The 25,285-nt window shown below is 38.8% G+C and overlaps 1 protein-coding gene across 10 annotated transcripts in view; it reads left to right on the top strand.

Moving 5' to 3' along the window:
- Sec16 (endoplasmic reticulum export factor secretory 16) overlaps positions 1-11,873 on the top strand; it is a 139,327-nt gene extending 127,454 nt beyond the window's left edge. For 8 of the 10 annotated variants that reach the window (XM_081764077.1, XM_081764072.1, XM_081764076.1 and 5 more), the window contains one exon: positions 11,415-11,873. In XM_081764077.1, coding sequence (XP_081620203.1) covers positions 11,415-11,561 — 147 coding nt within the window. In that variant the 3' untranslated portion in view covers positions 11,562-11,873. The remainder of the gene's footprint in view (positions 1-11,414) is intronic. The other 2 variants (XR_014132113.1, XR_014132114.1) reach the window with 2 other exon arrangements.
- The last annotated feature ends 13,412 nt before the right edge of the window (positions 11,874-25,285 follow it).

Consider the following 25,285-nt stretch of genomic DNA (forward strand, 5'->3'; position numbering starts at 1 on the left):
TGCGTGAACACAGGGCCGGTCCAGAGGGGCCTAAATTTTTGAAAAAGGACATTTTTCAGAAAAAAATCCCCATTTTCCTCGAATTCCTCTTTTCAGGTATATAATACGGACATGCGAATTTATACCGTGTGGAAGGTTGCTTTATTCTGAAGAGAATGGGGTACGAACCTCAATTCTAGGATAAATAGTGGTGATTCAGTAGCTGCTTAACTGAAAGTCTAAAATTTACCTTAAAAATCCCAAAAGGGTTAAATATCTCTTGCTTTGTAAAAATAAATTTGTATTATGCCAGAGTAGATAAAAATATAGGGACAACACTGCTGTTATGTGAGAGAGGTGAGTCAGATAGCCCCAGGTATTCAGTAGATGATAACGGAAATTTAGACGAGTAAGTTTGGTGAGTGGGACTATAAATATTTCGGTATGTGATAACGAAGTAAAATAAAGTTTTAGTTTAACGTCCCATAGTTATGCCCTTTAGGAAAAGGAGATAAATGATTAATGAAAGTGAATTATGATAAAATGAAATTTTTGGTCTTCTGCTACCGGGAATCGAACCCGGAACCACGCACTAGCCAGTAGACTAGTGGAGAGAGAGAATAGATAGTAACGAAAAGTTAGACGAGTAAGTGTAGCGAGTGGAAACGGTTACCTCATTCAGTCAGATACTTCAATGTCGTGAAATAGAAACGAGGATTTTAAGCCCTAAAGAGATGTTTACGAAAGTGGAAGAACGTGCGCAGTTCAAAATTGAAGTGCCACGTGGTCAAACTGCACAGGAGATTCTACATGAAGCATGTGGTGACCAAGCGTTGCTGTATCGGCAAGTAGCGCGCGATGGGGGGGGTTCGAGAAAACAAGAGATCTGATTTGGACAACTGCAATTCAGTTCTTTCTTCCTTTCTTTCTTGCTAGATGGACTGTGTGTGTTGGCCACGAAATCAGTTATATGCCACAAAACTGTTCCACGACCTGCACGATATTCTGCAGAATTGCAGCGTGGTCGATATTCCATCAAATCACCTAGCGATCCCAGGTTCGATTCCGGGGGAAGGGGGGGGGACAACGGTTGGGCAACCATCCTGAATGAGGTTTTCCTTGGTTTTTCTCATTCACACCAGGCAATTGGCGGGGTGGTACCTCACTTTCCCCAATCCTTTCACCATTCCCTTTCCCCGAATAATGTGCTCGCCGAGAGACATCATCCCTCATGTGACGGGCAAAATGGCCATAGATGCCGAAAGCCCAGAAATCTAAACTCTAAAAATTCCTAATCCATCAGATCGCCTAAATTCCAAAGTGGCAACGTTATGCGTGTTTGCTGGGCTTTCTGCACCGCCTAGAAAAGGGAAGGTGTCAACTTTCTTGGACGGATCGTCATTGTAGACGAAATCTGAGTGACTTATGAACAACGCTCTAAGAAGTAAATCAACGTGTGGGAATATCCTGACTGTCCTCATCCGAAGATAGTGCAGCCTGTGCAAGGTGGTTGTGTGAAGATAATGATCATTGTGACATACAATATCTGTGGGGGTAATCCTGCTCATCTCTGTAGATCTGTAGATCCTGTATAGCGTACTAGAGCAATTTCTTGGAACTTCACCTTTGGTCTGCACTTAGGAACGAAGACACTTCCTGATAATGATAATGATGCCCATGATTTTGCATGTCCACGTGTTCTGCGTAATTGGTGGTGGAAGGTACTGAAACATCTGCATTATTCCCCGAATATGAGTCCTTGCAATTGCAATCTCTTCGTGAAGATGAATGAACAACTTCGTTAGAAGCGTTATAACACAAGGCAGCTATCATAGGTGTCATTGAGCTGTCGATGTAGGACGCCTTCCACAGGTATTACAGGCGGTCGATTACATTGAAGTAGTGTAAGTAGTGTTTAGTCTGTCAGTAAAGCCATATGATAATGATAGCAGTTTTCCCACCACTTTTTATTCAACTCTTGTATATAAATTTAATATTATTCAAATTAATTTAATTTGTAAATCTTACAATTTTTTTTTTTTTTTTTTTTTTTTTTAAGAAAAAATTAATAAAATCTCGTTTACGTCTTTATTTCGAAGAAAGGAGGAAAAATACTTCCCCATATAAGTCAAAGGTCTAAGAAACTAAGGTAGCACCATTCAGGTACTCGACAGCCTCTACAACAAACATTAAATATTTTTACTCACAATGGGGAAAATGAATGAAAGTAAACAGATAAATAAAACCCTGTCTTGCGGGGTACTCGCGAATTAATTCAGTAACATTTGTTCGAATTTGTGTATTTTATACAGAGGAAACATAACATATTTAATACATTTTTTTTTCTTGTTGAAATTTCTTAAAAAGAATTTTTTAAGAATTTATCTATGACTATTACTAAAATGTAATTTCTTCATTTGACTTATTTATCCTATTATTTCTGGCGTTTAGTTACTTCTTAGAAATCCTTAATATGATTTTCCTTTTCAGTATAATGTAAATTGACTTGGTTGCATCAGTGTTACTAATATGTGATTAGTAACACTGCACTTAACTCGAACGAAATTCATGTCGTGCAGCATTTAAAAGGCGCTGAACTTTATTAGCAACACAGACATATCAGTACAAGTACTTTTCTTACGCATGGTTTCGATGTTGAGTCTCTTTAATTGCTATAATGATTTGTTTGGCTCCGGAAGATTGCTTGATCAAGTAAACTAGTGATTTGAGTTTTCCGTTCGGTTGTTTGAGCCAAGCCGGAACAAACTTTAGAACACTGCCATAAGAAACTGTGAGAGTCCAATTATTTTTGAAAGATGCTATAGAATACATAAACAGTTTTATATCACGAATTTTTGTGCTTCATTCTGACAATTTACAAACACTGTGCTCGTGGGTTTTCTCGGGGTTCTCCCGTTTCCTCCCACTTTCTCCATTCCACCATTTCATTCATTTCTTATCATCTCCGTCTCCTTTAGCTTACCGGCATAACCGTGGGACGTAAATCTAAAGATTTCATTTTTTTTTTTCAATGTGACAATTGTGTCAGTAGATTCGAATTTAAGCAAGGTTGCCTTGGTCTGCAATCAATTGGAGTAATTGCTGGTAGATGCTATAGGATACACAAATCAAAAATAATCTTACCTTGTATCACGAATTTTTGTGTTTCACTTAGACGGCGTCGGCGCTCCAATACATTTGAAATTTAGCAAAGTTGCTTTGGTTTGCAATCAGTCCGAACAATTGCTGATAGACACTGTAGGATACCTTGCTGAAATTCAAGTATATCGATGAGTGTCAGTGCACTGAAACAGTTGTTATCCAAGATGAGACTGTTGTCAAGTTGTCTTAAGTAGGCACAAGGTAACGCAAAAAGTTCTTGCCGTTCTAGAGCAGTGGAAAAAAAAAAAAAAATCCAATGGACGGGTACGTATCTTTGCGTTTCGAAGTAATCTTCATGAGCACTCAACACCTTTTGCTAACGTTCCTGGAGCTCCACAATACCCTGTTGATAAAACTCGGCAGTCGTGGATGTAAAGAAGTCCGTGAGTACGTTCCGCAGGACTACCTCATTTGCGAAGGATTTCCCACGGAGGTGGTTGTCGAGTGTATGAAACAGGTGGTAATCTGTTGGCACAGGGTCCGGTGAATATGATGCATAGCAGTCTCCCAGCTAAGGTGCTGAAAGTTCTCCCTGGTCCTCTTTGCCACATGTGACTTGGCGTTGTCGTGCAGGAACACCTCACCCGTGCGATTCACCAATGCCGGCTCCTTCTGCCGCAATGCACGGTGCACCCTTTGCAACTGCTGAGAGTAGAGGTCAGCAGTGACTGTGTGACTAGGTGGAAGGAGCTCGTAATGCACCACTTGCCGAAAATTCCACCATACAGAGAGCATGGGGAACAGGTGACATGGCGACAACCAATGTCTGGTACGCTTGGAAATGTCACAGAAGACCCACTTTTCATCACCAGTGTACAATCGATCAAAGATGGGTGTGTTCAGGTGCCACGGGAGCAAGAACAAGCAAGCTGTCACTCGTTGTTATGTGTTGGGTGCCGACAATATGTAGGGGTACCACTTGCTTAACTTGTATGACTGCCCTATCCCATGTAGGTGTAGTCTGACTGTTTCAGCTAAAACATAGAACCTTTCTGCAGACCACTGTCCTCCTCGGTGGCTGCTTTCAGAGCCTCATCATCCAATACATGTGGTTGTCCACCGCGAGGTTCATCCGAAAAGCTTGTCTTCCGAACGGAATTTCTCGAACTAATCCCTGGCGGTGCGTTGGTTCACGGCATTCTCCTCAAATGTTTGACATATGCGGCAACTTGATGTGGCAGCTGACAGGCCAACTTTAGTCATACAACAAACACACGTGAACAAGCTGCTTCGATACCTGAATTTTTCTTGGACACTGACGAGCAATGACTGCTGTGTGTACGCAGTGTGTCTGCATTTCTGAAGGTCGTTGATCAGATTAACTTCCGATCACTTGGCAGCAACGTACGTCATTTCGTTTCCTCTCTGTGATCTCATGAGTAATGTGATGTCAAAAACGGAAAGAACTTTTCTGGTTACCTTGTAGAAGTATTCTTTGAGGTTTTCAAGTTTCATATCTAGTCTTATTTTTAATATTTTCTGATATAACTTTAATGGCAATGCATTACTAATTTTTCTAAATAATTCTTGAAACGTTAGTTCACTTCCAGAATATCAGCCGAATGTTAATTCTCGTTTGTTGGACACCATCTTTGTACGAAAGTTCGTATTCGACTTGGCTAATTGCTCTATAGCCATTGATGTACCTTCTTTGTGTTCCTCTTTTCCCATGTGTAAGTCGAGTTGGTGTTGGTCATCTTTAATATTTTTCTCTTCTCTGCTAACTTTCATTTATATCGTACCAACTTGATTATCGGCTTATAAATCAGACATTGTGTATTAAGAATCAAGATCCATTTGTGTCCACGCTTTTTCAGTATTGGAAATATAATCGATATAATTCGAGTCTTAATTTGATACAGTCAGTAATCAGTAACCTATACGAAGTTACCAGTATATCTTGTTCGTCAGTTGTCTTTGGATTATCATTTTAAACACCTTCAGTCCAAACATAAAGTGAAGCCTGACAATTATAGGTGCAGTTTTCTGAATTTTCGTATAGTTTAGTGATCATTTTATATTTAGCTATTATTTCTGAAGAAGTGTGAAACATAACGGGAAGCGAACTGGGTAACGTAGTGGGTAACGCATCGGTACGGTATGCCGAAAATCCTGGGTTTGAGTCACAGCCCAGTCATTTATATTTTCACTCTTTGTGTGTTAAATGCGCACCTACAGAGGATTTGGTGTGTAAAAAATTCAATTGTATCCCCCCTTCATTACTTTCATAACCGTAAAAAGGTGTGCTCGATATATGGACACTGGATTGTCCGAGAATAACAAATAGACTGTGTTACAAGCCATGTGGTCTGAGTGGAGAACACCGACTTCAGGATTGAGAATGTATGTGGCTGTTCTGGGAAGTGGACTGAGTAATGTAGTGGTTAACGCATCGGCGCGATATGCTGAGGATCCCGAGTTCGAGTCCCGCTCCAGTCATTCACTTTTTCACTCTATGTATAACGTGAAGTTCTTTCAGTTAGAGAGGAGTACCTTTCCTAAAGCTCGTTCTTTGCATGGTCTCAGGTTCGATTCCCGGTGGGATTTTGTTTCTGGTAGCAAACGAGTAGTGGTTCGAGTTTGTCTCAAACAGCTGTAGTGCTGGAAACGGATGTTACTCATCATCTAACCAACCAATAGTCACAAATTATCTTGGACTGTGTCCTTCATCGCATATTAAGTCCGTCACTCTTCATCCTCAGTGGTAAATTAATCTTCCACATATCCATCTCAGTCTTCAATACCCCTTTCTTTTTCTCAAGAACCCTGCTGCAACAGCATCTTACTTTTCGCTGCTTCTATAATCTCTTGGACCGTTGCAATTGATTAGGATTCACCTCTGTTCAGAGTGAGCAAAAAGATGTTAACGTTAAATGAGGGTTTATTCACGTGAAATTACAATGCAAGGATTTGGCTACAGAGTTTCAATTTGGCACCCATCCCGCTCAATACACTTATGGAGTCTGTCCATTGTTGATTGTATCTTCCTCTGGGCCATTTTGGCAGGGATAGCAGAGATGACATGAGTGGTGCGATGTTTCAGGTCGTCCAAGTTGCTAGTATACACACAATCCATAGCCATGCCCAATAACCAAAAGTTACATTGGCAGATCGGGGGAACGTGCTGGCCATTATAGAGGACCAACTCTACCAATCCAACGTTTACCGAACGTATCGTTCGGATAATCCCAACAGTGGTGCCGTCTTGCCTAAAGCACCCTCGCTGGAGAATGACAAATGGCGCGCTCTCCTTCATGAAGTGCTGAGCATGGACTTAGTTGGGCTGGCTACCATCGCTCCCTGGACGAGGATAATGTTCTGTTCAGTTCGGACAGATCTCTTTCTACCACTGTTTCCCTTGCAATCGTCTTGAACGGACCCCGTCCTTACAAACTTCCCTTAGATCCTTCCAATTGTCAGGCGCAAAGGTATATCCCGTCCGGCTTAGGCCGTGAATGTTTCTTGTACGATGCTTGGGGACTGAAAAGCCTCCAGTCAGGCAGCTATTTTTCTTTGTTCCTCAATGAAATTCGGCACGCCATGGTTGAATCTGCAAAACAAAAGCAAAAAGAACGAATATTTAATGTTAATATCTTTGCCCCACCCTGTATATTACTGTAGTTCTACTGTTGCAGCAGTCCACTGATCTTCCTCCAGTGGCTTGTTCCTGATCCGACTTTTACCTCGTAGAAGAATGTCGAACATACTACCACAACTCAGAACCTACTTTAAACTGTAGGTTTCATCTCGTCCTATGTAATCTTGCTTCTTACAAAGGATTTAAAATACAAATCATTCCGTTACCTTCGTCCAGTTTAACCAACCACATTCATTTGGTTTGTATTTCTGTATCTCGTCCACCATCCTCTTCAAGGCACTACCGAAGATGTTGAAATTTCAAAATCTGATTTAAAAAATATATATATATATATATATATATATATATATATATATATATATATATATATATATATATATATATATATATATAATGAACTATACTGACAAACTTTAAGAGGTGATTCCTCACATCAAAATAAGAGAAAAAGTTCATATGGACCTATGACAAAAAGTGCATAGTTTCAGAGCTAGAGCTGTTCAAAATCGCGAAAATGTAAAATTTGAAGAGGCCTTATTTCGAATTCGAGAAACTGCGGATGGTGGTCCTTATCAGCGTAAAAGAAGTCACGTATACGCAATCCAAAAATGCATATTTCAATATTTCATGAAACCCTTAACGAGTTTTCGTTACCATTTGGCTACACATTTTTTGATCTTGGCTATTGCGTTTGAAGAGTATTATTTTCACGTATTGTTCGTTGTGGTTGTTTGTGTACATACTTTTCGCGATGGTAGAGCAGCTATTGCCCCCTGGTGACAACTCTCGTGAATTTTAGGCGGGAAGTAGTCTGTAGATATGTTGTTTTGCAAGAAGTGCCGGAAGCAGACAGAAAAGGTAGTGAATCGTTAAGGGTTAATGTTCAGTGAGTATACTGATTATTCCCTGCAGGGTGAAATTCCCAGACATGCATCAACCGAATTTTCAGACATGCTCTGACTTGATGGTTGGTGCAAAGTAGGCAAACGATAAGCTTTGATAGTAGTGAACACGGAATCCTTTGGCGCGATGTCGGAAGTGTTAAGGATCGTCAGCAGCACGGTCTCTCGTTATCGGGAAAACGCATGCTGTGATGTTTTCTTTCATACTTATAAGTGACGAAATATATATCATCTCACATTATTCTGAACACGAAGAAACATGGAGCTGCCAGTTCCTAACACTTTCGCCTTCCCTCCGAAGCATGGGTTGTCCATTGTTGTCAAGGTTTACCTTCTGCCTACTTTGGACCCGTCTTGAAATCAGGGTATATCTGAAAACTCTATTGAGAGCATATCTGAGAATTACACTCTGTAGGGAATGCACTCTACAGCTGTTGACAATTGATGAAATATGCATTTCTGGATTGTGTATACGTGGCTCACTTTACGCTGATGTGAACCATCGTCCACAGTTTCTGGAATTCGAAATAAGGCCTATTGAACTTTAGCTTTTTCACGATTTTGGACAGCCCTAGCTCTGAAAGTATGCACTTTTCGCCATAGGTTCATATGAACTTTTTCTCTTATTTTGATGTGAGGAATCACCTCTTACAGTTTGTCGGTATAGTTCATTAACAACCTGTAAGTATATATATATATATACGAGGGTGGATTGGAAAATTTGTGGCCTGACCTACAAAATTACGCCACCTATTCGGTAACGCTTCTATATCACTTTTAAAAAAATGATTCCTCGAACCCTGCAAAATATTCTAGTACAGCTCTTTTCATGTCTGCAACCGAAGAAAATTGCTGACCTCCCTAAAAAATTTCAGGTTTCTAAATAAGTGAAAGTCCGAGAGGGGCCAGATCAGGCGAATAGGCCGGGTGCGGCAACAGTTAGAACTTAAATTTCTGCCATGGATGTAAGGGACGTGTGAACGCGTGCATTGTCGTGGTGATTTTCTCCATGTCACAAATTTCCAACCATTTGCCGACTTAACACTTCATAAACTCCTCACGTAAAACAACAAAGAAATGAAATTTTACACAGTGACTGTCAACAAATATAGATACACAGCCAATGTATACAAACATAAAATAAATGCTTCCTTCCTAGCCAGGCAACGAACTTTCCAACTCACCCTCGTATATATATATATATATATATATATATATATATATATATATATATATATATATATATATATATATATATATTTATATTTATAATATGTAGAACTAAGAATACTCGCGAGTATGGGTTTTGAAAAACAAATACAAGATGATGCAAGATACACAAAAACAAGTGATAATTTTAGAATGACTAATTGCGAACAAAATTCTATAACATGAAGCCCACTTACTCTTCTTACGATTTCACATTTTCTTTCTTGCATTTTTATTTCTGGTATATTTTACATCCTTTAACGTCACAGCCTGTAATAGTAGAATTAGAGAGCTTTGAGTAGACAATCACAAGGAATCATTGACTCACGTGAAATCGAATGCAGTAAATTTCGTAGTACTTCATTGTCTCGTAGTATATACAAGGGTAATTTGTAAGCAGATTGCTTTTACTTTGCTTTACAAAATGTAGTTTTACAGGTTTGTTGCTGATACTACTACTCCCCCTGTGTTCGTTTTAAGTGTTATTTTTTCGTTAAAAATTGATTTGGTTATATATAATGTACAGTAATTTGTGTGTGTATGTATATTGAAATATAAGAATTATTGTTATGGTGTATATATATATATATATATATATATATATATATATATATATATATATATATATATTGAGGGGTTAAATGACTGTATAGTGCCGGGAAAACCTATCATAAGATAGGAACCATATGAGTTTCCACCATAAAGTTTACTGTAAACTTTAAACAAACAAACATTAACTCACGTACTTTTTGGGTTAAAAAACCGGTTTTATCTTTGCTGAAACAAAACTTCTCCATTGGATTCTATTCATCAAGTCGATCTTATATTGTATTGTTCTTACCCATCTCGAAGATCCTGCTTTATATTGGGTGTCTGTCGGTCACAAAAGTCACGAGTGTCACGAAAAAGTCACGAAATTCAGCTTTTGTGTCACAATTTTTTTTAACTGTACAAATGTAAGTACAGATTGGAAAATTTTGTTCTGTGAAACGTCAAAATTCACCACCAAAAATGTCTATGGCCGGCTTTAGACGCTACCAAATCGCAAGCAAAGTACGTTTCTATAGCATGGATGAAAATTCGGCCTAATTCGCACGCAAATTCGCTCTTGAAAATGTTAGAAAATTTTATGATTTGGTAAAGAAAAGGTCAGGAAAAAGTCACGAAATTTCAGTTTGGAATTTTAGTAGACACCCTGTTATATTAATATCATATATTTCTTGTCCTAGCCAAAAGTCCCTTTCTACTAGGCTTCCTGATTCGATAGAACCAAAGGTCCGTTTCCAGACTTCCAGAGTTTATCTAGTCAAAGATCTCTCTTTCTCGCCTCCCTCTTATTAGGCTTTCCGATTAAGTGTAGCCCAAGATATCTCCCATTGTCTTTCCAATTAGATCTGTTCGCTTGGAGCGAGGTCCGGGCTGTAGGTAGAGTGGTCGATGATGTCCCAGCGATTTGTGTTCAGATCTGTTGATGCTGTGTTGGGCCGGCCACCACGCTTCTCGTTGGTGACGTTTTCTCTATCAGCTGCAAACTTAGGACGCCATTTTGCAACATGCTGACGAGACATTAAAGTCTCTCCGTAAACCTCTACCAGCTGCCGGTGAATTTCAGTTGCGGTTACATGTTTCGCCCACAGAAATCGAATAGCTGAGTGGTCTTCGCGAGACCAGTTTTCCATATGAGCCGCCATTTGTGTTTACCTACAACTAGCGCCATAGGTGGCTGAAACTCTACACAGTTGCCAACTCCATGCATTAAAATGATCACCCATTCCTCATTCCTCTATAACAAACAAAACTCCAGAAATATCGGCCTTGTAACTTTAGTTTCTGATCCTTCCTCGTATTTAATCCTCTCTCATCATTGGTAATCGTAGCTAACGACAGCAGCAATGCGAGAACGTTATCTGTTACTGATTTTAGAATTGAAAATTTTTGTACATTTTATTGTAACTCATTGCAAAGAGAGGGCAAAATATAATGCTGTATTAAATTTCTTGCAGTTTGTCCAAAATTTTACTAACATATATGCGTAACATTTTTACTTGATTAAACAGTATCTTAAATTGCACATGTACATACATAACCTTTATATTGGTCACTCTGTAAATTCAATGAGCGAAGAGAGCTCCTCCGTGACTAAGCGGTTAGCGTACGCGCCTTTTGTGTGGGAGACCCGGGTTCGATTTCCGGCGTGAGTTTATGTTCGGATTCCACGTTAATCAGTAGGTCCACGTCTCATATAGCCTCGCTGCTGAACAGGACGTTAAATTCAAACTCAACTCAACTCAATGAGCGAAGACCGTGTTTCTCTTCATGATTACCCCGTAACTGATGGTGATTGGCGCTAGTTGGCACTTGACAGTGCTTTGCTACTGCACAATGAGTGCCCAGTGGACTTGGTTTGTGACACTCACGTGTGGTTAATTCATTCAGGAAGTTGAATTAAACCAGAGATAAATATTTCTTGATATGTGTGTGGTCTGAGTAAATTTAGCATCACAAATCAGCATTGTTTCATCAATGATAAACTAATTCTTGACCTTCTTTTTATTTTCGTACAGGAAAATATGTCTGCAGCAGCACCAGTCCAAGAGGATACTTTTAGTCCTGGTGGTCCAACAATGTATAATCCTTCTCAATTCGCGCAGCCGTACGGCGCCTCGAAAACTGGATCGTTAGGTCGAAAGCGTTATCCGCATAAAATGTGAAACTTCGCAGAGTGAATAGTGGTTAAAATTAGGTGATTTTTTTTAAGAACTCAATTATTAGTATGCTGTGATTTAACCATTGTATTTTCCAACTTGAATTTCCTTTGTAAAAAGAAAGCGAGACAGCCGAATGGATTGTTAAACCCCATTATTATAATTAGTATGAGAAATTTTTATTACGTTGTTCTCGCTGTGACGAAATGTGGTGCAATGTAGTTTATTCTTTTTGTTTAGAAAATATTCTGTAGATATTTTTTAAAGTGATAATCGTGTGATAGCGAAAAGCTTTCGTTTTTTTAAAAAAACATAAAATGCAAAGATCACCAGGTGACCATAACAAAGAGGCAGGATTTCATTCCAAACAATGTTGTTGTTCGAGGATTTGTGTGAAGAGGATGAGGATAAAACAATGCTGTGAAATAATATACGCTGTTGAATGGGTTTCCTTCACGAAAAAATCAAGTGGAGATAATTTTTGGTATGTACAGAAGATATGTATATCTAGAAACAGCTATATTGTGAGATAATTCAAGGTATATATATATATATATTTATAAATATAAGTTTTAATATGGAAGCTCTTTACTGTACAGTCAGTATTGATATATTTACATTGGGGGTTTTGCTGCAACTCGTGCCTACAATTACACAGGTGATTTAAACCATTTTAAATAAACATAATTAATACGGGGAAAGTAAAAGTTTTTGTAGATAAAACAAAGAAACTTCGTCAATAGTTTATTTAACGTGGTTATTTTATGAATTTCTTCTTCTTTTTCTCTTGGTTGTATAACACGTTTCTTCCTCCGCTTGTTCTTGAGAAATCTAATTCGTAGTACTTCAACCACGTCTCCTATTTATTGAGAATAATCTATTATATATGTATGTTGTCAATTTACTTCACAGACACACATGTATTATTGTGTACATATGTTGTAATAATAATTAAATATATATATATATAAATATGGTTCCAGTACGGAACGCACTATATAATTGGTTGTGTTGGAGGAAAAGTAGTTATAATGTACTATGGGAATGTAAAATAAATTTATATAAAAATTATTCTGGTACTTCCTTTATTTTCGTATTAGAAAGGTAGCCAAGAAGGTTCTGCCGCTTTTTCACACACTACCTTCGAACATCAATATGTCACCTAAGACGTACCTGGAAGATCAAAAATAGTCCCATCAGCATCGACGACTTTCTGCCAACGTTCTGGAAAGCCATGGATTTCATCACGGTAGAACTTGGTGGCCGTGATGCGAAGAAGGTATTAAGTGCATTTTGCACCTGTACTAGGGATTTGAACTGGCATCCTCTAAGGTGATTATCCAAGGAATGGAACAGGTGATAATCGAACGGTGTAATGTCCAGCGAGTATTGCGGATGCAGTAGTCTCATTCAAGGCGTAGAATGGTGTCCCGGGTCATCCTAGCCACGTGAGGCTTAGCGTTGTTCTGTAACAGAAGGACCTCTTTGCGATTCAGAAGTGCTGGCTCCAGAGTTTTGAGTTTTTCTTGAAAATGGCTCAACTGTTGACAGTACACAGTTGCATTTATGCTGTAAGCAGCTGGTAGCAGTTCCCGATACGCGATGCCGCGACTAGTCCACCAAATACATAGGAGGACCTTCTGGTGCAATGCTGGTTTCGGCTGTTTTGGAACCAGTTCATGGGATGCTAACCAATGATAACGGCGTTGTGGAGCTTCGTACAAAACCCACTTCTCATCACATGTCAACACCCTGTCCAGAAATAGCTCCTTCCTCAGACGAGACAGCAAAGAAACAGAGCTGTCTGTTCGCGTTTCCTTCTGGCCAGGAGTCAAATCATGTGGGACCCATCGGCCCAACTTGTAGTGCTTCCTAAGTTGATGGAGGTACTGCCGAATAGTTTTTCCACTCACACTGAATTGTAGTTCCAGTTCCTCACATGCCTGGCCACTGTATGCCTCAATTGCTGCCTGAAGATCTTCATTTTGTACATGTGTTGGTCTTTCGGCAGGTGGCGCGTCTTCGAGTGGTTTCGTCACCATCCTTAAACTTGTTAAACCACCACTGCACTGTCCGTATAGTCACGACTCCCTCGCCAAAGGCTAACATACCTTCCGCCCCGCTGCAGCGGCGTTTGACCCCAGTTTGAACTCGTACAGCATACACGTCCTTATGACACTCTGTGGGGGTCCCATCTTCACTCTGTCGTTACGCAAGTTCACGGTGTAACTGAACTGCCGCAACCATGTTGGATATACCCACATCAACAACTGACCTTCGCCATATCTCCATTCACATTCAATGTGAAGGTGAGTGGAACATAGACTTCCACAAAAAGCGATAGAGCTTTCGTATTATAGTTAGTTTGCAAAAATAAACAAATAAATGCTTAAAAAAATAAAATATTAATAAAATATAATAATAAAAAATAAAAAATGACATTTGTTAAGCTAGGTTTCATAGAGCAAGAAATCTATGCGCACATGTGTATTAGTTTCTTAGCTATTGTGTAGCAGAGTGAAGGTGTTATAGTGGAGAAATAGCCAACGAAAATCGCTTTTAAGAAAGGTATGCCATGGTTTTCCCATGTAAACTTTAGCATTTCGCACATAGGGCAGTGTTGGAACAACGGGTTGGCAGTAATACGAGCCATTATTATACAGGGTGTACCAGAAATAGTGACTCACCTTTCGAGTGATCAATACATTTTTATTATAAACAAGAATGGCATGAAACAATATTGTAAATAGACCTACAGAGAAATTATGTAAAAATCAAGTATTTTACAGTATCTAATCTCTATTCTCCATTTGGAGGTCTACCTGGCGGCCATTAACATCGATGCACGCCTAATTCCGGGGACGCATATTTCTGCACGCATCTTGTCACACCTGAACGGGAATATTGTTAAATTCCTTGGTGATTCGCGCCGTCTGTTACACTATCAGTGGCATTGAAGGCTTTGTTTACCCTTGTTTTTGTCTTTCGCTTTGGCGCAGGATCACCGTACGGCTCCTTCATTTGTCGCTGGACTTTCGTAACGTTGTGTGTCTCAGGAAATAGGAGAACGCATTGGACACAAGCGTCAGGCGTGCCGCTATCTTGTTGTGTTGCCAACTGAAACAAGGAAAAACACCATTACACCACAACACAAACAGAACAACAACATCAATCATACAGCCTAACCTACCACACCTAACAACAAGTGAGACTTATTTCTGGAACACCCTGTAATTAAACGTTACACAAGGTAGCCTCCTCTAGAATCCGCATCACCAATGATATTGCATCCAGAGGCTACGTCAGTGAAGCTAGCAAGACTTACGCTAAAGAACAATCGGGGCATGGTGAGCTGACAATTCATTACCACAGCATGTTGTGATCAAACAATTCTATGTGGTCCAAACAAAGTAAATCGTGAATACGTCATAAATTGAAACTCCAAACTGTTCGCAAGGCCAGCATACATGCGTTAACACCACGGCATATTGCGGAGCGAAAGAACAAGGGTAGAACTACGTATGAGCGCCACTGGTGACTGCTGGAAAATTGTCCTAACAATGGATGAAGCATGGATCTATTGAAGTGATTCGAAAAAGTTTGGTCCTTCACCTACAGAGAGAGATTCATGAAGAGACCGATATTGCTTCGTGCATCAATGAAAATAATAATAATAAAATTTTCAGAAAGTGTTACCCCTTTGTATCTAGCTTTTGCTGCAGAAGGAACCTCAAGATTCGTAAGAACGATAATAATGTAAAAATCAATGCTACTTATTATGAAGAACGTGTCGTATCTTCAGTTTACGTAGACAAAATACCAGCATTGGAGGCGACGACACCAATCATGTGAAACTGCACCAGGCTAGGCAAAGCTTCAAGTCACATCTTTAGAATCTCGCTTGCCCTCGACTGACACATGACAGCTGCAAGTAGTATTCATGGTTATCCGTTCGAAGAATTTACCGTTAAGAGTCCAAATGCTATAATAGTCTCATGAATTACTGTTTTTGAACTTTCCAAATAGCGACTTAATTACGTCAGGTTCCTGTTTATGCTTTCCAAATGGCCTCTGGAAGGATATACACAGTAGTTGGTCAGACAATATACTTCTGGTACAGATGCATCGAAGTCTCTTGATGGTTCATAGTGGTGGCTACCCATCGGGCATGATCAATGGTGATAGGGTGAAATATGTTAGGAATGAAATACAAGGGTCATTCAGAAAATAATGCCTCCAGGGTGATACATATATTTATTGAGTTGAGTTGATTTTAACATTCTGTTGAGCAGCGAGGCTATATGAGACGTGGACATACTGATTAACGTGGAATCCGAACCACATGAGCTCCCACCGGGAATCGAACCGGTATCTCACATCAGAGGCGCGTACGCTTACCGCTTAGCCACGAAGGAGCTCTACATTTATTTGTGCTTGAGAGATAGCGTCGATACAGGTATCAGTGAAAAGCTTGCAATGTCAGCTACAAATGGTGGCATCATTTTTCAACATAGTCCCCATTATGGGCAATACATTAGTGCCAACGCGAAACAAAGTTTTTCATGCCATCGCCGAAGAAGTGTGGTGACTACTAGCGATACCATTGCCGAACTATTGCTTCCACTTCCACGTCACAACTGTAGCGTTGGCCCTTAAATTTGGGGAAGAGCCAAAAATCGCAGGGCGCAAGATCTGGACTATAGGCAGGATGAGGCAGAATGTCAACACTTGGCCAGCAGATAGGACAACTTTGAATTTTTTGACAGAGGAGAGGACGTGTGGCGGTACTCCACCGACTAACACTTTGTTTCCGAGTCGTAATGTTGCTTCCGCAGTCAGAAATTCAATGACAGTCCAATGTTTCAACTGGACGTCACCACTTGATGCTATGGATTACTTCAGTGCTATGGAACGAGAGGAAATAGGAAGGTGGAACAAGTAACATTCTATAGCTTAAACATCAGTGTATTAATTATAAACAGTTCAGAATGTTTGCAGTATTATTGGCAAAGTAGAGAGCGTTGGAGGCATTACTTTCTGAATCACTCTCGTAACTTAAATTTGTTCGGATGTAAAGCTTTGCGGAATGCATGGATGCAATTCCCAGCGGGAATAAATTGTGTTAGAATCCCATGTTAAGGATCCTCCACATTTAAAATTTGAGTCAGTAATTTGAAAGATAATGAAGATTGACAGAAATTTAAATTTAAGCCACATAGGTAGTGGCTTGCTTTCTAAAATGCCACAGAAATGCTGTTAGATAAACTATTAACTGTTTCTAGTCTTTTATAAGTTTCGTACACTGCCATCTAGGGACACAAGTAGAAACTGTTCAAGTTGGCAAAAAATACAGGCAGAGTTAGTTGAACAAGAGGCCTATTCGAGTGACTAAATAATCGTACAATTCATTTTATATCTCCATTTGTATTAGTGAACAAGTACAGTCAGCGTTATCTACCCAGGTATTGCGGATATACCTATACAGTTAATACTCTTAATGTTTACAAGCGATAAATTAGAAAACTTACAGCCTGGCAAAGAAAGACCTGTGACTGGTTCAGAACTACTTAGGTATAATGAAAGCGTAGCGATCTGAAGGTAAGATTGTCTCCGGTGTTGACTTAACTGTAAGTAATGACTTCACACTTAAGAAAATACGATAAATAAAACTATGTTTCGGTGTTCTTATTTCTAATGTTTATTTCGCTGATATTGAAGGCACAGAAAATCAACTTACTTTGATACAGTAATGCATTCTGGACGAAACGTTTACGACCTATGTTACATCTTTTTTATATTAGAACCTGTTGGTGTCTTACTTCTGTAGCTCCTAAAACTGGTTATTTTTCGGTTGGACAATGTGCAACAAAATGTTTCATATAGCGTCCGACATTCTTGGATGAATACCATGTTCTGAAGCATGTCTGATCCATGACCAAACAACGATTTGCGTAGCAAAGATCTGCATCTGCGGCAAATGAACCTTGGCACTATATGGAAACAGTTTGCAATACTTCAGAAGAACATCTGACGCCCATATAGACTCCAATGGAAGTTTAATACGATCCTAACCTCTGTATGCTTTGCTAGGCTTCCAAGAAACCGTCAACTGTCACGCAGAGAGAGAGAGAAAAAAATGAAATGGAATCTTTGAGTTTTATGCCGGTTAGGCTAAAGGAGACGATGATGATGAGTAATGAATGAAGAAAGTGGGAGGAAACGGGAGAACCGAGAAAACCCACGCACACGGTGTTTGTCAACCACAAGGTTCACTTGACGGGGGCTGGGATCGAACCCGGGACCCCAAGCACCAGAGGTGAACGCTCTACCACTGAGCCACCGCGGACCCTGTTACCCAGAGCAGTGTGTTATTTCACCTTTGTAGCGTAGTTTTTTTTTTTCTACAAATTTGGCGTTCTTTTTCATTTTCTTATTCCTAGTGTCACCAGCAGAAGGGTCAGAAACCAAGCTTACAAGGCCGATATTTCTGGAGTTTTGTTTGTTATAGAGAATGATGAGTGTGCGGTAATTTTAATACATAGAGTTTCAAGTGTGCAGAGTTTCAGTCGCCCACCACCTACGGCACCAGTTGTAAGTAAATACAAATGACGACTCGTTTGGAAAACTGGTCTCGCGGAGAAGTGTGCTCAGTTATTCGATTTCTGTGGGTGAGACCTCGACACGATTTCGCAAAGCAATCAGGAGGAAACGGCCAAGACTTCTCACCGAGGGGATCATCTGTTTTCTCGACAACGCGCGCCCGCATACAGCCCATAGATGACTACCACGCAGTTGAAGCAGTTCCGCAGGGATATCATCGGCCATCCTCCGTACTGCCCGGGCTTCACTCCAAGCGACTTTCACCTCTTACCGCACTTCAAAGATCACCTAGGAGACCGTCGTTTCGCTTCAGACGAGGAGGTAAAACACTTTATGACAACGTGTCTGAACACACACTGACAGGATTTTTACCAAGAGGGAATCTTGAAAGTTATCCCACGATACGGCAAATGCCTCAACCGATGGAGACTATGTCGAAAAATAACCTAATGTATGTGCTACCTGTTGGTTGTATTGGTTGTATAAAATAGTATATACACATTTCATTGCAGGCTTTGTAACCTCACTTTCCGATCACTCCTCGTAGCATCCAGTAATTGCCTGTAACTCTGACCTATTAGAAATTAATTTAATGATCAGGCCGGTAGCCAGCCCCAAAATGTACGGGAAGGGCTGAAGTTATGGAAGCCCGATCCAACCATATTAGGGGAGAGTAGCCAAAATCGCACCACTTTTTACATAATTGGTTTTAATTCCAAACTTTTGAAGAAATTTAAAATGATTTTTTGATCGTATTGAACTTTATAGTTTTCCAATTCTTTTACAGTGATTTCATAACGATATCTTATCATTATCATGATAAAAATGATATTTTAAAACCTTCGATTGGTGCGATGTACGCATCAGGTTTCCCAATTCCCACCATGTGAAGTCAAAATCGCACTGCCATTTGAATATATGCAAATTTTACAGTAAAGCATAGGGGTAAAACAAATTATAATTTCCATGGAATATCGAACTATTTTATTTATGTTATATTAAGATGAGATATAATACATCTTTAAAGAGAAAAAAAAATACTGCAATGTAAATAACCAAACACAGAAATAATACCTTAGAAATAAGCTAAGTAGAAATGGAACCTCTAAGTAAAACGAATTAATATTTCTATGATATATTGCATTCTTTTATCTCAGTGTTATTAATACGAGGAATAACATATCATTAAAGAAAAAAATATCATATTGTTGATCCAATGAGCAATATTGTTCATAATCCTATGGAACGTAAAGTATCTATATTTATGGAAAACAGACAACTACACCTTATGTACACAAAAATCACATTGGAATGCACATTCATCTCCTGAAACACCCGCACAAGACTCATACATCAAGACTTTACACAAAACACTCTGTACCATATCTTCGACTAAATTTTGTTGACAAAGTACGCAAAACCAATCCTGTTCATTGATTGTAAAAGCTACATTTGTAACACTGTGAATATGTAGTTCGGGGCATCGTGATTTGGATGTATTTACTTTTCGAATACATTTTTTGGTGTTAAGGTATCCTGAAGCACATGCAGACCTAGCTGACGGTTCAGAAAGATTAGGTCTCTCCACACGTTTGGATACTTTTGATTGCCTTTGCCGTTATTCTTCAAAATGATTTTTGTAAGGACTTGATGCGAGTACTTCTGTTCTTTGTGGTTGCATGTTGGTAGTTCTATTTCCTTGTGCTGTTGGGCTGGGCAGCGTCACTTTATTTTCTATATATTTTTTCAAAGCAGGATTCATAGACTCCGGAGACCATATTGCCAAGTGTCCAACTTGTGTGAATTGTAACGAAAAATAATCCAGGAAAAACAATTCATCGTGGGAGCCACGAGTGCGATTTCGGACACACGGTAGTAGTGCGATTTGGAAAACTACACCATTAATATATATATATATATATATATATATATATATATATATATATATATATATATATATATATATATTCTTTACATACCTCACAAATTAAAAAAAAAGAATAACCTGAGTTTGCCACTATAATATTAATGGTATTTTGTTTATTACTACTTATTGAAACAAGCTAATTCTCTTACTTTAATCCCTATTCTACTGTGAAATACCCCGAAAATTAGTAAGGAATACTCCAATTATATTGTATTGCAACTGCACACACAAATAATTTACTGAACGTGTCACTTTACTCTGTAATTATGGAAATATTGTTAAGTACTTAATTTAACTATAGTCCCGGGTTCGATCCCAGCCCCTGCCAAGTGAACTTTGTGATGGACAAACACCGTGCGCGTGGGTCTCCTCGGGGTTCTCCCGTTTCCTCCCACTTTCTTCACTCCACCATTTCATTCATTACTTACCATCACTGTCTCCTTTAGCCTAACCGGCATAGCCGTGGGACGTAAAACTCAAAGATTTCATTTCATTTCATTTTTTAATTTAACTACCAGATGGCTTGTTAATACTACGGTTCTTTTTAAACTACGGGTGGTGCGATTTAGAACCCGGTACGATATCGGGAACTCTACCCTATAGTTCATCACCATATTATAGTTAATTTGGAAGCCTACCGTGAAAAATTTTGGGGAGCTAGCAAAAATTTAGGGGGGCTCTTCCCCCCTAGAACCCCCTGGATACGGGCCTGTTAATGATTACTGTCTCCAACAGAGAAAACAATCTCCATTTACAGAAGGTTTACATAACTTGTCATATATATTAATGATGTTCATAACATCAAGAAAGGAAAAAAGAAACGATAATAAATGAGTAATACAAAAATGGAAAGAAAAGGCATGTCTCCAGGACAGAAAAGTGCAGTAACAGACACTACAATAAAATATACACATGTACACTCATGTCCAAAATGATTGTCATATGTATAACTGTCTTCTTGTAAGAATATAATTTGATAATGATTTTGCAGGGTACTTTTAATACTAATACTATGTGTTTAATCGGGAAATGTATATTTGTAGTAAATTTCATAGGAAAAGAATTATAAATACGAAAATTAGAATGAGAAAAACAAAATGTTGCTAAATGGACAAGAAAGTTTTATTTTCGTTTTATTGTTCTTATTTACTGGTCTTTTGACATGAAATTTGCCACATGCCTTTGCCGATTATACACATACTAACGTTATAAGAAATACCAGGCGAATTCGTTATCAAATTATATTCCTACTATAAATATACGACATTGACTTGATCCCTAGTTTTCCATTGCAAGCGCTGCTATCGGCTGAAGGAATTCCACTCGCTTTCTTTCGCTTAGCAACAGCTGAACCCTTATTGGCGGAACGCGTGGGTGTGTGAGAGTGTGAGCTTTAGTTCGCATTTTTGCCACGGCTCAAGACATTTTGGCAGCACAATACAACATATTCATAGACCTGCGACAATAATTTTGGACATGAACGTACATTCAGTGGTAGAGCGCGTATCTCTATTCGTGCGTGGGCACTTCCCGACCAAGTAAAATTGTGGTGGCTAACATCGTGATCGTGGGTTTTCTCGGGGTTCTCCCATCTCCTCCCACATTCTCATTCCACCAACTTTTACATCATCATTCACTTACTTTGATCGTGTCTCTTACCCTAAAGGGCATGATTATAGGACGTTAAACTGAAAGGCGAAGGAAATATGCCTATACTTGTCCCAATACACACATGTAAAGCACACACATATACAAATATGCGTATTGTCGGTGCGCCTCGAGAAACTACAATGTGACATTTTCGTCCAAATTGAATTGCACACTGAATATGAGTACAAAGTCGTGTTGCACCTTCCCTTATATTCCTGTATGTAAATTCATAACACCATAGCTTTCTCGCAATAAGGAAACAAAAATTACAATTGTTAATAATGTAAACGATGAGAAAACTTTGTTTTCTTCTGGAAAGTTGCTAATTCTCACCAGGCCCGCAACTAGAGGGGGGGCCTGGCCCCCTCCTAAACTTTTCATGGCCCCTCCAGACCCCAATGCAAAATGCTATTATTAATACAAAGATCACAATTTAGATATTTGTAAGAGAATTTTTAATGACTTGCCCCCCCCCCCTCCAAACTTCTGTGTCTGGTTGCGGACCTGATTCTCCCACAGTGGTTTTTCGAGGCGCAGCGATGATACACAGTCAGGAATACGCTCATATGAAGTTAATAAATACACCTATAACTGTTTATTTTGCATCACGAAATTTTAGTTTATGAGTCTAGTACAGAGTAATTTTATGAATGCTTCCCGAATAAGATAGGTGAAGTGAAATTATATGTGCTATACTTTTGTATATTCCTTTGTATGTAGATTTGACTGAACCCAAAGTGCTTTCTGAAATGCTTCAACATTAGGAACTCTAGACAGTATTTGTTTATTCAATAACAAAAGTCACAACTGAAATTACTTTGAGAACTTCGATACTGAATCTCGATCATCTACTGGAGCTACAGATTCAAATATCAAATATGGTAGACATACCATCGTTCAAAATGCTATGAGCAAATATTGGTAGTAAAAGTGGTGGTTAATTGTATTTTGTTTTGGATGTTTCACCACTGAAATGCGAAGAGGCGGGAAGAAAGAGATCGATCATGGCTTTTTAAAACTATTTAGGAAACGAATATTTCCATCAGCGAGCTATTGGATATATATATATATATATATATATATATATATATATATATATATATATATATATATATATATATATATATATATATATATATATATATATATATATATATATATTACTTTTTCCAGAATGTTAAAAATTTTTATTTGCGTTTTCACTTGTGGGGATTGATTCCTTTCTTCGTACTCAGTGGTAGAGCGTTCACCTGTGGTGCATGGCAGGGTTTGCCCAAGTGGGCCCAGCCCGAAAAAACCCGGTGGGTTTTTTCGGGTTGGACCCACCTGAAAAAACCCACTTTAAAACCCACCTGGGTTTTTGACCTATTTCTTAGTATATTATTGATACAACTAAGGTGATCACATTGTAAGTGATTTTTATCAGATTTCAGACTTTCCTTGAGCGAATTAGAGGCTTTCACGTTACGGTATACAATAACATTCAACATAAGACCTTTACAAAGTTCTCAATGCACTAAATGAATTTAAAAAAAATACCTTAGCTTGAGATAGTTATAGAACAAATTAATGTGTGGATTATGCTTATAGCCTATTTGAAGTAAAATAAGCAATTCTGTACTTTAGAAAGTATTTTCCGTGAATAGTATGCTCGTCGACTTCGCGACACCGAGGGACATTATCACTCATACGTTTGACGGGTTTAAGGTCATAGGTGCCGGTACTAATAGTACATATATAAATACATTGGTAAAACTATTAGTATTATTTCTTACCTTTGATGTAAAACACAAGGTTCTTCAATTAAAATTTGCTTTTCCACCAATAATAGTGTAGTTCAGTTATTTGTTGCTACTCTTCAAGTAAGCATTCTGTAGAATCAACACCAGCAATAGCGTAAAAATTCTTGTCAAATTTAAGAAGCTTAATGCTCGGGGTTTCGAAGACTACGTAACACTTACTATTTCAAGTGCTGAGTTCAAATTTCCGTACTAGTGGAAGTTTTGATGTACAGGCTGTGAAAGAAGTGCTCGGGAAATTCTCGAATTAAACGCAGAAGATCGGAAACGAATACTTCAACAATAAAACTATTTATTTTACGCTTAAGCCTGCCATACGTCCCGTAAAAAAACGGGAGTGTCCCGTTTTGGGACCCGAGTGTCCCACGTCCCCGTAAATTTAGTCGGGACAGGGAAATGTCCCATATTTTAACTCCGTTCCATTTCTGCTATCAATATCAGCTTATTCGAAAAGTGAAAAACAAAAAATTCTGACATTGGCTGGGAATCCTGTAATTAGTGTATGAACAGTACGCTGTTGCATGTAACAGTTTCGAGGAAGTTATAACACTACCCTGTTCGACTTGATAGCGAGCTAAATTTGCAATACTACTTTTTCCATTGCACTTGATGGAAACTCGGATACTCTCCGGAACATTAAAAAAAAAAAAAAATGGCTTTGAGTGTTTCTACATTTACAAACAGGGAAGATGACTAACCTTTTCTTAAACAACACATTAGATAAGTTAACAAGAATCATAATCTTGCTCAGAGGCTAGGGGCACAGAATTGTGCTTTGGTCCAGGTCTTAGAAAAATGTAAATCTGGTCCTGACAATTACACACGACACAAGGATGAAAATCAGCTTTTCATCAGATTAAACTGACGAACGTAATTTTGGCAAATACAGCCATGTAAATAAATATTGCTACACGCGCGAAAAATATTGAAAGTAGATTGTACCATTGATTTAAATAATTTACATATTGTTTTCCTGTAAAGCATTTTTATAGCACATCTTAAGTTTTTAGGCATCTTTAGTCTATACAATTAATTGCAGGGTACGAAAAGAGAAAAGCAGCTGCTGCTTAGTGAACTTTCGCCTATTATATTCTTGAAAAAAAAAAAATAATAAATTGAAATCTTTTGCTTTTAGTCTCACGGCTATACCTGCTATTCTCAAGCTGACGGTGATGATGAGAAATGAATGAAATGACAGAATGAAGAAAGTAGGGGGATATGTGAGAATCTCGAGAAAACCCACGCAAAGGTGTTTGTCCACCACAAAGTTCATTTGCCGCGACCTAGGATCGAACTAGGAACCCCATGCACTAGAGGTGAACGCTCTACCACTGAGCCACCGCGGCCTATTATACTTTTGTTCATAACCAGACTACAGTTCATTGCATTGTGTTGGAAATTTGAGGAAGGGGGGATCTGAGGTGTCCCGTATTCTCATGGAGAAAATATGGCTGGAAGATATTAATTTCATATAAGACATTTTAAAACATTTTTTTTATTTCATACAACATGAATTGTATCTTTGTTTTAAATTAATAGACCCCTTTTGGTATTCATATCTGGCAAACGTCAGTCAGACTTCTGGATGACTTGATCTACATTTGTTCGTTTGTTTGCCGAGCTCCTTCATGGCTATGCGGTTAGTGTACGCGTCTTCAGCGTGGGACTCGGGTTTGCTTCCCGGAGGAATCTCATATGGTTTGGATTCCACGTTAATCAGTAGGTCCCGTCTCATATAGCCTCGCTGCTGAAGG

This window comes from Thermobia domestica, chromosome 7 (assembly GCF_964235325.1).
Source record: "Thermobia domestica chromosome 7, izTheDome1.hap1.1, whole genome shotgun sequence".
Lineage (NCBI taxonomy): Eukaryota > Metazoa > Arthropoda > Insecta > Zygentoma > Lepismatidae > Thermobia > Thermobia domestica.